We start from the raw sequence: 12,775 nt of genomic DNA, 5'->3' as shown, positions 1-12,775 counted from the left end.
CCAAATTTCCTAAGACTATCCAGGCTCTTTCCTTCCTTTCTCTACCTTTTGTGGTTTGTGTATTATTGGTTTCCCCTCTCTCAGTTTCTGTTTGTTCTTATTTGTATCATTATCTATACCCCATATTTTGTAGAAGACAAAAACCACCAACATGTAACTCTAAGAACTGGAGATCAAATCCTGGGCCACTACCCTGTTCAAATACCAAGGGGGGAAAAAGCAGCAGTATCCTCCCCTCAGGCAGTGAAGCACACAATAGAGGCTGCCTCACCCCCGTGGCAGAAGCGGTTTCTGCAGGCTCCCTGCACAGATCCTCTGCCTATCCTCTGCTGCTGTGTAAGGAGCTCATGCAGAATGAGTCCACACACCATGCAGGGAATGTGTACCAGCATCTAGGCCAAGAGACCCTTTAAAACCATAATAGCTCAGGCTGGATTAATGAATTAGGGAGGTACACCAGAGGCTGGAGGCATTTTGCCCGTATAAACCAAGAGTGAGCATAATGCCGCCAGGTCATGAGGAGTAATGTGCTCAACAGTGGCCCTTATGCACCTTTGTAAAAAGGTGTAGCATGAACTACCCCCCGCCCGGCAGTCCTTCAGACACAGGGAGGAGGGCCATGTTCACACTCCCACTTCACGCCTAAGGTATAAGTGTTCTGAACCATATTCTCCTCTGAAGGAGTGTGAGCAGGAGGGGCAAACCTAGCATAACCTGTAAGGAATAGCTGTAAGAATGTCCCTACTGTGGAACCGGGGTGTTGGCACCCCAGGTCAGGAGAAGGCTTGTCATTCTGCACCCCTCTCTTCTCCTTCCCCCCCACCTCCCCCTTGATAATGCTGATCTCAGAAAAGGGTGTTGGGAGAAACCACCAGTAGAGAGTAAGGCTCCTGAAGCAGCCAGGCCTCCATGGAGAATAATGGGGAGTGGTGGTGAGCAATGTGGAGGCACTGGTTCTCAGTAGGTTTCCCAAGACTCCTCATTATCTTAGATCATCAACATGTTTAGGAGGAGGAGCCCCTTCCTCTTTGTTGATGGTTATGGTCCAGGAAGCAATCCACACCTGCTTGCCTTGCCAATGGGCTGATTCAAGGGAAATTCCAACAAGGTGAACTTCACAAAGTGTATGACATAATGTGCCCCTTCCATGACTTTCACGACAGAAAATAAGAACTTAGGACCCAATCCACCACCCACGAAAAAACTCCTCAACAGCCCTAGGGCTCACTTCTGGTTTATGTCTTATGTTCCTAAAGCTCATGCTTCAGGGTTTCAGCCAGCCACCAGCAGGGATCCAATGTATTCTAGGAGTGTTTCACACACACACACACACACACACACACACACAAATATCTCCTTCCCTTGAACCATCAGGAATGGCCATGGCAGGAGATGGAACATTGTTGGGGGAGAGCCAGAGATCTGAGGCAGCCTCAAGCAATCTCTCTCTCAGGTGCTTGGCTGGCTGGTTCTAGCTCACATGCTCCTCACCGTATGTGAGGTCAGACTGGCAGTGAACTTGGAAGTTTTTTACCTTCCTCTGTAGTTTGGGGAGTGTGTCACTTCCTGGGATTATCTGAGTATATCTCACTTAGTCATTTCCCTGCCAATGCAGGGACCTTGAGCACTGGTGTACCTCTGTCCCTCCTATTCTCTGCCTGTGGCACATAAAAGTCTAATCTCCTGTGGATTGTAATACTTTGGTCTCATTTCAGTTGTTCTTAGCGTGTGGGTGCTGGGTGGTGTTTGTGGTCTGTGATATAAAGAAGGTCATACGAGATGATCCAGTGGTCCCTTCTGACCTTCAGCTCTATGACTCCCATTTACTTCAATGAATAGTGAATCCAGCCCTTATTTGTGTGGTTGTTTAAGCTATTTCTTTGTATAATATCTTCATAATGTGAGCTCCAGGATTATTCTGCCTTGTACTGTTCAGCATGTGCTGTATCTCTTTAAATAATGAAATAGGTTAAAAATTCAAAACAGATTAAGATTTTTTTCTAAACTGCACCCTGCTTCCAGGGCACATCTCTCTTGATGATGGCAAAACTGGCATCAAAGGGATAGCTTGTAATCCTTCACATTATCTTGAAAGGAAAAAGAAGAATGCATTCCACTATCTATAGCCTTCATAACATACATTGGCTGAGTCTTTGGTGTATTTACTGTGAAGTACATCAGGGCATATACAGCCACTCAAATTGATGAAATGGAATATAGTTGTCAGCACATTTATTATAGGACTTTATATCAATGCTGTAACTGAGGCAAGTTATCCTCTTGATAAATAGGATGTTAGGGAGATGACTCTAATACAATTAAGCTGCCCTCAACACGTAATCTTAGTATTCAGTAAGGGCGCAGTGTATTTTCTCTTATTTTTAAAGTGCCAGATTCAGTGTAGATTTCAATTTCTTCTTGTTTTAAGTCTGTTTTCACAGCCAACTTGGAGTAAAACCCTGGACTGAACGTCTAAGAAATATAAAATGTAAGAGACACACAGCCCTTTGGTATTCTAGCCATGAGACATTAATGAAGAACATAGTGTCATAGAAGGCTCCCACCTTGTTGACAGCTCTGTCAGTGAACCTACTTTGCCACCTTGCTACCTTTCAGAGGTTCCTGGGTAGCTTTTTGTCAACAGCCATGAAAACGTGTGACTGCCTTGTTACTGAACTGCAAATTTAGTGCTGTGTCTTACAATAAACTTTCACGGTGAATTCCTGGTTCCACTGAGGACAGTGGAAATTTTGACCTTGACTTCAACAATGCCAGGAATTTTCCCTTAGAGTATACTGACCAAAAAAAGCATCTGTTCCATGGCATTTGACCCAACAAAGTGATTTAAAGGCGCCAATGCAAGTTTACCTTTTCCTGTATTCTTGTGACTCGTCTTCGGCTGAGGTGTGCAACCTCCTGGCACAGAGCCTACATGTAGTTCTTTCTGTATTGGCAGAGGACTTAAAAGAAGCTGCCTGTCTAGAAGCGACCCTTCCAAACAAAAAGAAATTACTGTAAAATGGCTATACAGATAAAGCATGGAATTACAAAGTTCAAAGAAATTATATTCAAGCAGCTGAATGGAACTGTGCGGTGTTGTGTGAGAAACTTACACTTTAAGATACACATGGGGTCTCACACACTGAAGTTGGGTTACATTCACTCCCATGCATCCTTAGTATCTAATGCCCAGTAGTGTTATCATCTCAGTGGAGGCTGTCAGCCCTTTTATGTAATTTAATACAGTGTCTTTATTCACTGTGCCCATCCCAAACTCTGACCATATTGCACAATTTTATAAAAACAATTTCAGTAAAATATCAGGGCCAATAAGCCCTCCTATGAAACATCCAACAGAGAGCATAGGCCTCCTACAGTATCTTCCCACCTCTAAACAACAACTCCCAACCCCACTTTTCTAACCCTTCGTGCTAGTCTTGTGGCATGTTCTGAAGGCCACCAAATGGCCTGATTAACCAGGGAATGAAATGTATTCCAGGAGCATGTACCCCTCACAGTGAACACTCTTCCAGTAGCCCCCCTTCCATTTATAGCAGGTGGGGCCAATCAACTCAAGCATCTCAGATGATCTGAAGTGCTGCAGTAACACCCTGGGAGAAAGGTGATCTCAGGTAGCCCTAGCAACAGAACTTGAGACATATGGTTCCTTGAACCCATGGGTGAGAAAAGGCATTTTGAACATGGGAGAAATTGTAACTTGGTATAAAAGGGGAAATAAGAATCCCAAGGACCACAACCTGGAATAGCCCAAAATGCATGAGGCCCCCTTCAAGGCAGTGAACATCTTCAAGGAACAGATTTGGCAGGAAGAATTTAAAAAAAAAAAAAAAAAAACACAGCACCCATGCTTAGATATATGCTATAGCAATGGTCATCCCTAAAATCAAAGAGAGTTTTTATGAGTCATTACTTTGCTTTCCGGAAGGAGTTTCCAACCTGGAAGTAATGAACAGCTATCAGGGAGCCATGACCGTTCCATATTGCTAAATAGAAGGGAGTCCCAGCTAGATAGCAGGGAGATCATGGGACAGAGGATTCACAGTATGAAAAAGGTTGAGAACCATTGCTCTCCATACGTCTGAAATTCAGAACAAAGTCACTTTTTTTTCTTTTACAAAATTCTACATTTTGAAATGGATTCCTCTGCACCAAAAGCTCCTCTACACTGATGGGAAATGTGTGATACTTACTTTCTTGCTGCATATTCTTGGAGCAAGTATCTCGTCTGAATGTTGCGGTAGGACTGATCAAAGTGTTTATGCCTTCTCTGGTAAAATGGAGCTCTCTTCGATGACATGCTGCAATTTCCTCCAGGCCCCAACTCCTACAAAATAAGTAGTGGCAGTCATATTTAGCCAAGGCTTTCAACCCATTATGATGCTTTCCTGAGAACCTTACAATACTGTTATTTGCTGAAGTATTTGCGATTTTACTATGGCCTGAGCAATTCCATTTTATGAATGACAAAGTCATATCTGATTAATATAGCCACCTCAGGCTGTGATCTCACTAACTAAAGGCATGTCTACGCTACCAGCCAGATCTATGGGCAGTGATCCATCCAGCGGGGGTCAATTTATCGTGTCCAGTATAGATGCAATAAATCAACTGCTGGTCACTCTAGCATCGACTCTGGTACTCCACCTCAGTGAGAAGCGCAAGGGAAATTGATGGGAGATGCTTTCCCATCGACACACCGCAGTGAAGACACTGCAATAAGTAGATTTAAGTATGTCGACTTCAGCTATGTTATTCATATAGCTGAAGCTGCATAACTTAGATCAATCCCCCCGCACTGTAGACCAGCCCTAAGTCTGGCTGGATATGATCAGTACTTGGATGGGAGACCTCATATGACATACTTCCCACTGACTCAAAACTAAAGTAATTCCCATGCACGGAGTCAGGAAAAGCTATTGTGCTCCCAGAGGTATTATCCATTTGTGTTCACTACAAATCCAATGACACCTTTTTGAAAAAGTAGGGATGTTACCACCAGTGTCCTGGATAAATTACAGATAGCATAATTATAATCTGCCTGCCTAAATTCCTCTTGCAGTTTCAGTTGGACAGGGATTCTTCACTTCCTGTTCTCCTGCCCTAAATGGTCATACAGGATTGCTGCAAGCAGCTGAACAGCTGCCACATTCCACAGTAGAGGTGGTTGCATTTCAGTGGTGAGTGGAGCAATTCCTATATATAAAGTTTGCAAAGCACTTTTGGCCAAATCCTGAGGTCCTTAGTCAGGCAAATTCCCAGTGAGGTCAGTGAGTATTTGCCTTAGTGAGGACTAGATCCCTGGAGTACAGGGGGAATGTGCCAGCCATTACATCCCTTTGTGGGGTCCAGCCTGCTCCTCCACAGCATGCTGGTCCACCTCCTTCCTGCCCCGAAGGCGTACAGAGGGACTGGGTCTTTTGTGGGCCAAATGAGGTGGGGAAGAAGACTCCTTGCACCTTCCTCATCTTCACTGTGCCCACACCAGGACCAGCAAATTCTGTCCCCAGGTATGGTCCTCAGGTTTCCACCCATCATAATCAATTATTTTCCCCAATTTCAAGAAGATCTAACAAGTAGCCATTATTACTGCATATATAGAGTACAAAACTCAAAGGAGGTCAAATAGAAATAGATGCATCTTGTAAACTCCTTCACATACATCAAAATAACTTCTTATTTAAATCAAAGGCAGTGGTAGGGACATATTTTAATCCATGTTCTGTTTCACATTGTAGATCAGGAAATGTATCAACTAGCGGGCAAAGCTATATTTTAGAACTGACATGAATAATACATCTATTCAACTTAACTGGATATTATATTTCAAGAAAAATACAGGAGTCTTGTAACTTAGAGCAAGCCAAAAATAAAATGAAAATCACACTTAAAAACAAAAACTAATGTTAGTTTCATTTTTTTTATTTTTTCACACAAAATGCATTAATATAAATGTTTATTGAAAACATTTGTTTCTCTTTTTCCATTTTAAACAAAATGATTTTGATTTTGCCAGTTTAAATACATGGTAAGATTGTTTTTAATTATTTCAAATTTGTAAAAATTCATGTGCAAAAATGTCTTAGTTTGAAAATGGAAAATAAATGGTAAACAAAAATTTGATAACATTTTTATAAAAAATTGCCACTTATGAAAATTTTCAAGCAGCCCTAATAATACCTTGTTTAAGTATTTTTATTTTTATTTTACTCATTCATTCATTTGTTGAAGAAAGCATTATAACTGTTTAATTGCAGCAACAAAGTCTTGGAAAAATAGAATTAGAATTCTCAGGTAGCATATGAGCTTTTCCAGAAGCAAAGGATAAAAGGAGTCCGTCCTGCAGTTCTTACTCTAGTAAGTCTCTGATTGATGTCTCTAGCTCTTTTTACAATTAGTTTCTACAGAGACATGTAGGTGCAAACAAACAAGCTCCTGGATCCTCTCACTTCCACTATTGACACAGCTGTGTTAGGATCAACCTGTGTTTGCTTTCAGGCTACATTTGTCCAATTAAGCTATTTTGTGAATATCCCCACATGCTCTTTGTCATGCACCCAATCCTGCATCCTTTCGGTCAGGGTCAGTCAGTGGGCAGCCTGTGTGCACCAGTCAGTTATCAAGATGTGGTCAGGAGACAAGTAGCAGGGTCAGGGTGAAACCTGGTCAGGATACCAGGCACCAAGTTGCAGGTGGGAGGCAAGTGGCAGAGTTGGGGTTGAGCCAGGTCAGGATACCAGGGAGTCAGGGCCAGGCACAAGATTACAGACAGCAGAAAAGTTGCAGAATCAGGGACAAATCAGGGTCAGAAGCCAGAGTCTAAGCACAGTCTAAGTCACAGCAAGGCAAGGTTTGGAGCAGAAGCAAGCAGCTAGTCTGTATCATTCCTCAGACAGCTGCCCATGATGGCTTCCTGGTTTATATACCAACATGAGCCAATCAGTGGTCTGCAGAGGGCTGCCACTTACACCCTGCTGGCCAGTACTTCCTGGAGGGTCTAGTTTCACAAGATCCTCCAGCAGAACATAGCCTAAGCTTCCAATGGTGATGCAGAAGCATTGGTGGCCCAGAACCCACATGGTCCCAGGTTCTTATACTTTCTATGCATGTAACTCCTAGTGAGACCAAATGTACGTCAGCAGAATCAGATGCATGTGGCTGGTGGATCAGGTTTTGCTACTTTGAAGTTCATAATTCTCTTCTAAAAATAAAATTAACTTTTCAGAGAAGTGTCTCTCTTTCCCTTTATTCCAAATGATTCAATTCCTAGACTTCCTCATAATTAGGGTTCAGACATTCTAAAGTGTTTGTCCAAACTTTATATAGAATATAAACACAAATGGCCAACCAGCTTGAATGCAGATCCTCACTAGAAGTAATTAAGAGGACATGTGAGCAGCCAGACTTATTTAGCATTCTGTTAACAGAGAGGGAAGCTGTTGCCTGGCACCAGTTCGAAATGTAATACCATTAGGTACAATGCTTGTGAAGTATATGCTTAATACTCAGAAGTGCTGCAAAGTCAGTCCTTTTAGATGGATATCTGGGGTAGGGGGAGGGTGAAATCCTAGCCCCATTAAAGTCAAGAGCAAAACTCCCATTGCCTTCAATAGGGTCAGGATTAACCCCAGGTATTATGGGGTGGATATGAGATGGGAGATGCTGTGTTCTCTGTGAGAAGTCTTTTGTCGGGTCTGCTCCTGTTTATCTATTATGATACACTGTATTTATGACATTTTATTTTTCTGAGGTGGATGGATTTTGCCAGGTTGCCTGGGACAGAGCTAGATAACACGATATGTGGGTAAGAATCTGGCCTCACTGAAGTCAATAGGAGTATTGCCATTGATTTCAGTAATCCAGGATGTCACCCATGGGGCTTAATATACTAGTCGCAGACTGGAGACCAGGCTCCACTAGCTCTCCCATCCGTGCAGCTGAACCAGTGTGAGTAGCAGAGGGAATTGTTTACACAAAACCCTAGTGTAGCCGCCCCAAAAGTTATCGTCAAATTAAAGACTGTCAATTCAATTAAACAGTTACAGATAGCAAAGCCTACAGTTTCTTTGCTTAGTCCTTGGTCTAGTCAGGAGAAACTCCCCTTAAAGTCATGGCAGTCAGGGAGTATTGAAGAGTCAAAATTTCAGAATTTGGCATCCAAGGCCATATCCTACTTGTGATATTTGACTCCCGCATATGTTAAGGAGAGTTCCTCCCATGGAGCCAACATACAATATGACCTAATGGTCAAACACTGCCCTTGAATCTCGGCTACACAGCTCCCATTAACTTCACAAGGAATTCTACATGAAGAGCTAGCGTTCTAGGGTAGTATCTGGGCCCCATTCTGCCCTCTTTCTTCATATGGAACTCCCATTGGTATAACTGGTCAATTGGTTATTGTTAATTTTAAATATATATTATACATATATTTCTGTCACAGTAGCTCCCATGGACCCCAATCAAGATCAGGACTCCATTGCACTAGGCACTGTACAAACACAAGGACATGGTCCCTGCCCAGAAGATTAGAGACTCTAAATAAAATATAAAACAATTTAATTCATACTTCTATTTAGCAGAGTAATTAGATTATTCAAGTCAGTTAGAGAGGGTCACATGTGAATATTTACTTGTGTTATCTATGCAATATACGGTAGTCAGTCACAAGTAGAGTGAAGGCAGAGTTCAGAGGTCAGGCTATACACAGACTCATAACACAATAATAACATTTGGAGTACAAAAGCAGCTTATCAAGACCTGCGGGACAGTACCTTCAGAAAGTGGGTGCATTTGAGGCAAAGGAGGTGGGGTTAGATGTAAAGCTAGCTAGTCAGATGAATGATTTCATTTAAGATTTAAAGTACCAGTAGTAACTCTAATAAGCTCATAAACACAGCCCCTGGGCACTGGCCCTCCCGCAATAAACTGGTCAGCAGGATTATCGACTGCTGTGAGATGGAGAATATGATTGTGCTCCCCATAGACAACTTGCGTTCCCATGACAACTTGCGTTCCACCACCTCTACCGTACATTTCATCTATCTTAACTGCCTTGCTGCTTGCAGATTTGCATCTTTTCCCCATTGCCAAGTCTGCACCACACAGTATGTACTTTCTCTGCTCGTCTCTGCCCTTGTCTGGCTGCAAAAGTGCAAAGAGTGATTGACAAGCTCTTGCCTGCTCTGACTGAACCCTACCTGGGTATGCTAGCTGAAAGATCAGTATAGCCTGCTCCTTTGCTTCTGCACATATCCTTATTCTTACTTTTCTGTAGGAATCTCATGGCTTCCACATATTTTGCAGCATATGCCTCTACTCATATTTTTCCATACACTAGCTGCTGTCCAATGCCTGCTGTGATTACACTAATGATTACACTATTTTATTTTATCACTTAATGAAGTGTAAAATATGCTCCGTTTTGGGTCCTCTATTTTTCCCCTTTACACCCCATTATGTGTAACTATTAGAGCACTAGAATATCTTTAATTCCCAGTTGTCTGTACTATATTGTAAAAGATGGAAGAAAAGAAACTCCCAGCTGCCACTTAATTCAAATGCCCGTATTCCAGAAGTACCCTAAGACCTCAGACAGAACACATCAAGTAATTTTCAGATGGCTACATTGGTCTCTTAGAAATTCCTATACAAAGACACATTCTCTCACAGTTTAATATTTAGGACTCACATGGATGCCTATGGAAGAAGTCTTGTGTAAAGATCAAGGGACATCTGTGGCTCTCAAATATCAGTCAGGAGATAATTAATCAGGATGGAATTGAATTTATGGGATCTGATGTTACTTTCCCTTTTTTATTTGTGAAACTACTTAAATGCTGATGTTTCTGTGTAAATACTAGTGTATTCAAGAGCCAAATACAATTAGAGTTCTCAAACTGAAAAAATGTTTAGGACTAGATTATGCAAATTGCACATAGTCCCCAATAAGGAGAAATATGGAGGCAGTTTGGCTCAGACAGGCAAGATCCTCCTGGACCTTCCTAGTGTCCAGGGGGGCTTTGCACACTGCTTCACCCCTTCATTGGTGCATATGCTCCCCTGTGCAGCCATCCAGCTGTGCTTGCCAGCACAGAGGTAGGAGGCGGAGCCATGGCCCTGCCTCCTGGACACCCCTCCTCACCCTCTTAGGGCACCCTCCTGAAGGGCACCATGAACCTTCAGGGGAGTAGGGAGGGAACCATTCTTGTATGTCCATGACTGTAAGAACTGTAATTCCGCCTGGTCCTTATGTGGGCTATATAGGGGTGAAGGCTCCATTTTTAACTCTTTCCACAGTGCCCATATGTAAGGTCCAGGCAGAATCTGGCCCAGACAGGGTACATACACTGATTAACTTTTCTCCAGAAGATTTTAAATGTTCAAAGCAAAAAAAAATGATTTTATAAACATTTTGTTCTGACTTTTAGAACGAGTCCAAAGCCACTAAAACTGCTTACACAAGAGCTGCATTTGGCCCAATAAATATAATCCACATGGCACAAAATGTAATCATCCTAACTTTCCACATACAAAAGTAGTTTGCAACAGACTCTCTGTAAAGTATGGAGATTTCCAGTCACATTGTAAATGCACCCTGTCCTTTTAACTGGAGGACAAAGAATGTGAAACAGTGAGATAGTGAAAGTGAGTCGCTGCCAAGCATTCCAACATCCATTATCCTTCATTACAACACTTTCATTGGCTCTTATGTGTAATCATCCAATTCCACTATCTCTTTCTAGCAGGCATAATTTCAATAGCATGAGTGCAATTCCAAAAGCTCTATCAGAGGTATTTAGCTGGAATTTTCTGGAGGATCAAAACACGTCAAGGAACACAAAGCAATAACAATCAGAAATCTATTTTTTTAAGAAAGGTACTTGAAAATATAACTGACAAAAATAGACTAGTTTTAGAGTAGCAGCTGTGTTAGTCTGTATCCGCAAAAAGAACAGGAGTACTTGTGGCACCTTAGAGACTAACACATTTATTAGAGCATAAGCTTTTGTGGGCTACAACCCACTTTATCAGATGCACAGAATGGAACCTATAGTAAGAAGATATATATATTAAGTTTATATTCAAGATTAAATTATTTTTTTCTTCTTTTTTTAAGTAAATACAGAAGAAAGAGGAACTCTGTATTTGGAATAAGGAAGGCATATGTACCCACCTGCCTTGAGTTTGTATTTATGTAGAAAGATAATGATGAAAATACAATAATATCCATTAAAGTAAAATTAATGAACAGAATAACGCCATGCAATATTTTCCCCTCCTTTGTCATTTTTCTTTTATTGGTAAATGTATATTATGCCTTTTTATTTTTTTCCCCAATACGGGTCATATATTTTGTACAGAAAAGTATATAACATTTTTCTATCATCATTCCTGTTGATTCTGAATTTTTTAAAAAAATGGAAACATACTTACCTAGGAAGAAATAAAAATTGCACAGCTGAGAGGACGAACAGCCTCACTCAGCTTAGCAGGCTCTGGCTGAGGAAAACAAAAATAATTTCTCTCTCTAAAGAGAGGCTACTACCCCTTCCCGCCCATTTATGGGCAGATGTGTTGCTATATATAGAATCAACTGATTGGTTCTCCCAAGAGTGAGGTCAGTCTAATAGGCGTGAAAGTGTAATTTAAAGGGAAAAAATCTGCCGTGTTATTTTTTTTTAATATTATTTTTTGAGCTGGGAACAGATCTCTCTCCTAAAAAGAGCAAATGTTGACCTAAAGATAAGGATTTCCCCACAGAGTCATGTTCTGTGTGAAAGTGATCCAAGTCAAGGATAAGAAAACAATTTAAAAATCTCATTTTTTGTGTGTAGGTGAAACTTAAAGAACAAGAATGACTTCAAAGGCCAGTGAGGAGCCATATACTTTAAAGTCTTATTAGTGGAGACATAAGATCCTCCTGGTGCCTTGAGCTGTAAATTGAGCCTCCCCAATGCCTCCTTAAGGGCTGCTTGGATTATAAAAAACATTGTCGCCATATGTTAAGCCATGTCAACTATATTAAAAAAGCCTTGTTAACATGGGAAGAAAGAAAGAGCCCAGCTCCTACTCACTTACCTCCAAAATCTTAATCATCAATCAGTTAGCTTGCTGGTTAAAAAGAGAGGTGTTTCTGCCTACTGTATGCACAGTATGTAACTTATAAGGAATGTGCATGTATATGATATGTGAGTGTATATAGAGGCAGAAAAAAATACACACACAAAGGGCATTATCTTGGGAGGTCATGAGTGCCCCTATTTCCTACTGATTACAATGGAAGTTGGGTGCCCTCTGTACCTCACAGGATTGGGACCAGACATTTATTAAGTGAAGGATTAATTGTTACCAGATTTATATGAAGACAACAAGATAGCACCCCCATTCACATGTTAAGGAGTGGACTCAAGACACAACTGGGTGAATGACAATATAAATGCATCAAGAGTTTCTGGTGCCTGGCATAACAAACTACATGAATGATGCTTCTTGTAAATCAAAGTGTGTGTGTGTGTGTGTGTGTGTGTGTGTGTGTGTGTGTGTGTGTGTGTAAAAGGCCTATTAAGTCCTTTTATTAAATGAATATAATTAAATGCACAATGTTCCCTTAAGTTCACAATACTCCCAGAAATTTCCTATAGAGTTCTGGCAAAGGACATATCCCACGCTTCTAGCCACTCTGCCCCACTTTGAGTGCTGCCACCCTCTTGCTATAGGCCTCTTCCCTCAGCATTCTCCCTTCTTCTCTGCATCT

General features: G+C 41.4%; 1 protein-coding gene across 9 annotated transcripts in view; it reads right to left on the bottom strand.

Annotated features, from left to right (window-relative positions):
* MYOM2 (myomesin 2) overlaps nucleotides 1-11,574 on the bottom strand; it is a 141,337-nt gene extending 129,763 nt beyond the window's left edge. For all 9 annotated transcript variants that reach the window (XM_074947781.1, XM_074947782.1, XM_074947783.1 and 6 more), the window contains exons 1-3: nucleotides 11,455-11,574; nucleotides 4,212-4,345; nucleotides 2,869-2,991 (exon numbers count right to left, since the gene is read on the bottom strand). In XM_074947781.1, coding sequence (XP_074803882.1) covers nucleotides 2,869-2,991; nucleotides 4,212-4,318 — 230 coding nt within the window. In that variant the 5' untranslated portion in view covers nucleotides 4,319-4,345; nucleotides 11,455-11,574. The remainder of the gene's footprint in view (nucleotides 1-2,868; nucleotides 2,992-4,211; nucleotides 4,346-11,454) is intronic.
* Nucleotides 11,575-12,775: the final 1,201 nt, after the last annotated feature.

This window comes from Natator depressus, chromosome 3 (assembly GCF_965152275.1).
Source record: "Natator depressus isolate rNatDep1 chromosome 3, rNatDep2.hap1, whole genome shotgun sequence".
In the NCBI taxonomy this organism is placed as follows: Eukaryota; Metazoa; Chordata; order Testudines; family Cheloniidae; genus Natator; species Natator depressus.
This window is presented reverse-complemented; position numbering and strand designations above follow the sequence as displayed.